Source organism: Salvia splendens, chromosome 13, assembly GCF_004379255.2.
Source record: "Salvia splendens isolate huo1 chromosome 13, SspV2, whole genome shotgun sequence".
Lineage (NCBI taxonomy): Eukaryota > Viridiplantae > Streptophyta > Magnoliopsida > Lamiales > Lamiaceae > Salvia > Salvia splendens.
This window is the reverse complement of record NC_056044.1, coordinates 16,783,476-16,787,467: the sequence shown is the minus strand read 5'-3', so window position 1 is coordinate 16,787,467 and position 3,992 is coordinate 16,783,476. Positions and strand designations below refer to the sequence as shown.

General features: G+C 33.6%; 1 protein-coding gene across 1 annotated transcript; it reads left to right on the top strand.

Annotated features, from left to right (window-relative positions):
* The first annotated feature begins 501 nt into the window (after positions 1-501).
* LOC121760598 (probable glutathione S-transferase parC) lies at positions 502-1,441 on the top strand. Its single transcript, XM_042156240.1, has 2 exons — positions 502-810; positions 1,097-1,441. The coding sequence occupies exons 1-2, from the start codon at positions 502-504 to the stop codon at positions 1,439-1,441; spliced, it is 654 nt and encodes a 217-aa protein (XP_042012174.1).
* Positions 1,442-3,992: the final 2,551 nt, after the last annotated feature.

The window sequence follows — 3,992 nt, the reverse complement described above, 5'->3', positions numbered from 1 at the left end:
TATTGTTAACTGTTAAAATAAAATTTAATTTTTATTAGATTAAAAAAGAACTTACTGCATTTCAAATGTTTTATACCATCCTGGGAAATAATAACAAAATTTTAAGTCTTGCAACGTAGTATTTGTTTCTGTTTAGATAAACTTAGATCTCTATATATTTTAATATCCATCTCTTGATATTCACATTTAAAAGAATTCATATATTTTGAGCAAGAAAGAGCATAAATTATTTGTGTAACTGGAAATAAATAAGATGCAATATGAACAGCCAGGTAATATTATTGTGAGGAAAATGACAAACCTTGAATCCAAATAAGCTTTGTTGTTTAAGTAAATGACAGCTGTTTGGTGAACAGGCAGGCGGAGCTAACATAGAAAAAGCGTAGAAAGCAAAAGGTCGTTAGCATTGTTAAAGATGAAGAAAGTAGGGAGTGATGCTATAAAAGGAGGCATGCATAGGTATTGGTATGTGTGGAAGTGGAAGAATATAAGTAGATAGCGATGCCGGTGAAGGTGTTGGATTTCTGGGGGAGCCCATTCGCGGCGAGGGTGCGTGTGGCGCTTGCCGAGAAAGGGGTGAGCTACGAGACTCAAGAGGAAGACTTGTTTGGTGGGAAGAGTGATCTGCTCCTCCAATCCAACCCTATTTATGAAAAGGTTCCCGTCCTTCTTCACGATGACAAACCTGTTCTCGAATCCTCCAACATTGTCTATTACATCGACGAGACCTGGCCCAGCCCTCAGCTGTTGCCTGCTTCCTCTTACGACCGATCCAGGGCTCGTTTCTGGACCGACTTCATTGACAAGAAGGTTTGTAAATCTAATTTATAAGACCACCATTAATATTAGTACTGAAAACATATTTGTTCGTTGATTCACTAATATTAATTGGCATCGGTATCACAAAACAGATTAGTTTGCTTATTCATGAATCAGTGGAGTTTTTAATAATGAAAGTTAGCAACTAATATGTTTTGTGATGTCAACTGATATTAATGATTCAGTGAACTGATATGTTTTCAGTTCTCAATTCTCATTTTATCTTTTAATGTGATTTTCATTTGCAATTCTTTTGAATTTCTTTGCTTGCATTCAGGTACATGATGTTGGTAGGAACATTTGGATGGGGAAAGGGGCCGAGGTGGAGGCGGCCAAGGATGAATTCATCGACGTTTTGAAGAAGCTGGAGGGTGCCTTGGGCGACAGGGAGTACTACGGTGGCGATCAATTCGGGTTTTTGGATATCATATTCGTGTCGTTGTCGTGTTGGTTCCCAATCTACGAGAAGTACGGAGGTTTCAAGGTTGAGGAAGAGACTCCTAAGATTGGTGCATGGCTTAAAAAGTGCTACAAAAGGGAAACTGTCTCAAAATCAATGCCAGATTCTCAAAAGGTTATTGAGTTCGTGGGCATGATGAGAAAGATGCACGGGATTGAATGACACATTTTCTCCCATTCTATTCATGAAATAAAATACTCCATGAGATTGTGTTTGAATTAGGTCATGGTTTGTACCCATTTTCTTGCTTTCCTTTGTAGAATAAAAGAAGATAATGTTTATCGTTATTGGTTGAATTACTTTCCAACTCATCAGAGGATCATGATAACTAGATTTGAAATTATCTTGTTATATATTTGGTCATTACATCAATGATTGATTAATTGGATCGTGTATTTTGTGGTAGTTCTTTGCTTTTGAGGAGCTTTATCTTTGTTCTAACTGTTGTACTTGCTCACCGCTCTTTGAATAATTTGAGTCTTCCTTTTGTTAAAAAAAAATAAAAATAATTACTCTCCTATTGGTCATGGATTAGTATGGTTGGGGACACAATGCAATACGTAGGACTGAAAAGCTACCGAAATTGTTGTGTTCTTTTTATAAAACTAGTGGAAATTTCAATTTCAAGTTCAATTTTTTAATGATTTCAAAAATAATATTTTTCCACTATTTTTACATAGTAGTACCCCCTCAATTTTATTTTTACTCACACTACTCTTGTGTGGATAAGAATATCCATTCTAAACCTCTCAAATTCTCTTTATCTATCTCCAAAATATTTCTATTTGCTATGCAGTTTCTTGAAAATTGCAATCTTGCTTTTGAGTTTTTATTTATTTGTGCAATTGTTGTCTTACTCTTACTTCTACCTACCTTACTATAGCTAGTTCTAAATGTGGTGACAAAAGTATATCAATTATTCAAGACAAGGTAATCCCCGTTTTAAAAAATCAAGGATAACAAATCACCGCCAAACTACAAGTTTCTAGACAATTGCATTTATGTTTGTAGTACTCCTATTATATTGAATCAAATTGTATTCTGATTTGGTATTGGGTTTATACAGTTTCGTTGTGAAGTAAAGCCTCGTTTTAACGAGATTTCAGGGTAAAAAAACTAAAGCTCGAAGAGAAGGAACTAAATGAGACAGTGTGAAGTTCGAGGAGGAAAAATGGGAAAAAATTGCCCAAGGACAGGAAGAACTTAGATTTACACATTTTCAAACGTTTTCTAGGGGACTTTTAACTATGCGAAACCTAGAGAGAAAATAAGAATTAGGAGAAAACGCTCTGGAAAGAAGAGATTGAAGTTTCATCTGTTGAATACTTGTCTACCATGGGTGGCTAGTTCTTCAGATGGCTCATAGTTTGTACTACGGTTTGATTTTTGATTTTTTTAGTTATTTTCTGCTATTGAATTTCTATACATGTTCCCTATTCTCATTTGGACGGTTTTTATTGCAATCAAGATAATATATGATACACCTAAATTCCGATGTTTCTTTAACTCGAATTGAAGAGAAAGCATAGATAGAAAACCTTGTCCGGTTCGACCTACCAAACACCCGGGAAAGAAAAGAACTGTCAAAGAAAACTCTAGCAGAACTTTTTAGATTAACTCGACTCAATTCAAAATATAAAAATTACAAAATTAATAAAGTCTACTTAATTAAAAGACGCGATCGACTCTTCATATAGTCTTGCAAATAGTCCATTCTTTGAGTGCAATTTGCATTGGTGGTTGATGTATTCCTTGATGCAAATTTCCTTTCAACCCGTTAAAGATAGTATATTTTAAATTTATGGAAAAGATAAACTAGTACTACTATTTGTTTCTTACCATGAAAGAATCGAAAGAAGAAAAATGTTGTCCATGTTTTTAGGACTTTGATGCAACTCGAGTGGAAAAAATTTAGGCATAAAAACTATCCATATCCTCTTGGCCATTGCTTATCTTTAGTGAGAATCTAGATTGGTATGTTTGTTTACCTGACACTTAATTTTGGTACATTGTTACTCAAATATCACTGTACTAAGTTGTAAATATAATGTACACTTTTCTATCATTGTAGTTAGGCCTGTCAAAATGGATATTGGGTATTGGATACCCGATATCCAAACCTGAAAAAGTCGGGTAATTGGATACCCGAAATCTGATTTTTTGGGTATCGAATCGGGATCGGGTAGTGAGAATTTTGGATGACCGGGTATCGGGTTACCCGATGCCAATGTTTTAAAAACCAGACCAGTAAGCGAACCGGTGAGGCTATCGGTTTACGGTTCAACTAGTCGGACTGGTCCAACCATTGGTTGAGCCGGATTACTGTAGCATATATATATATATACTCCATATATATGAGTATATAATTAAATACATATTTGGTATAATACAATTGACATTCAAAAGATGTAAATAAACAAGCATTAATACAATATATAATTTAATTTCAAAGAATATATAGATATATGATAAAGCTATATACCAATTCTTAACAAATATTACTAGTAAAATATAAATATTCATATATTTGTTATGTATCAATTTTTATGTTATGAACGCTTCTTCCATTACATATAATTGTTGTTTTATTTTCAATCTAAGCATTAGTAACTATAATTTTAATTGAAAGTTAATTAAGATTTATTAATTTTTAGTTATGATATAATATATGTATATAGCTTTCAATTATACACACATAGTAGATAATTGATAT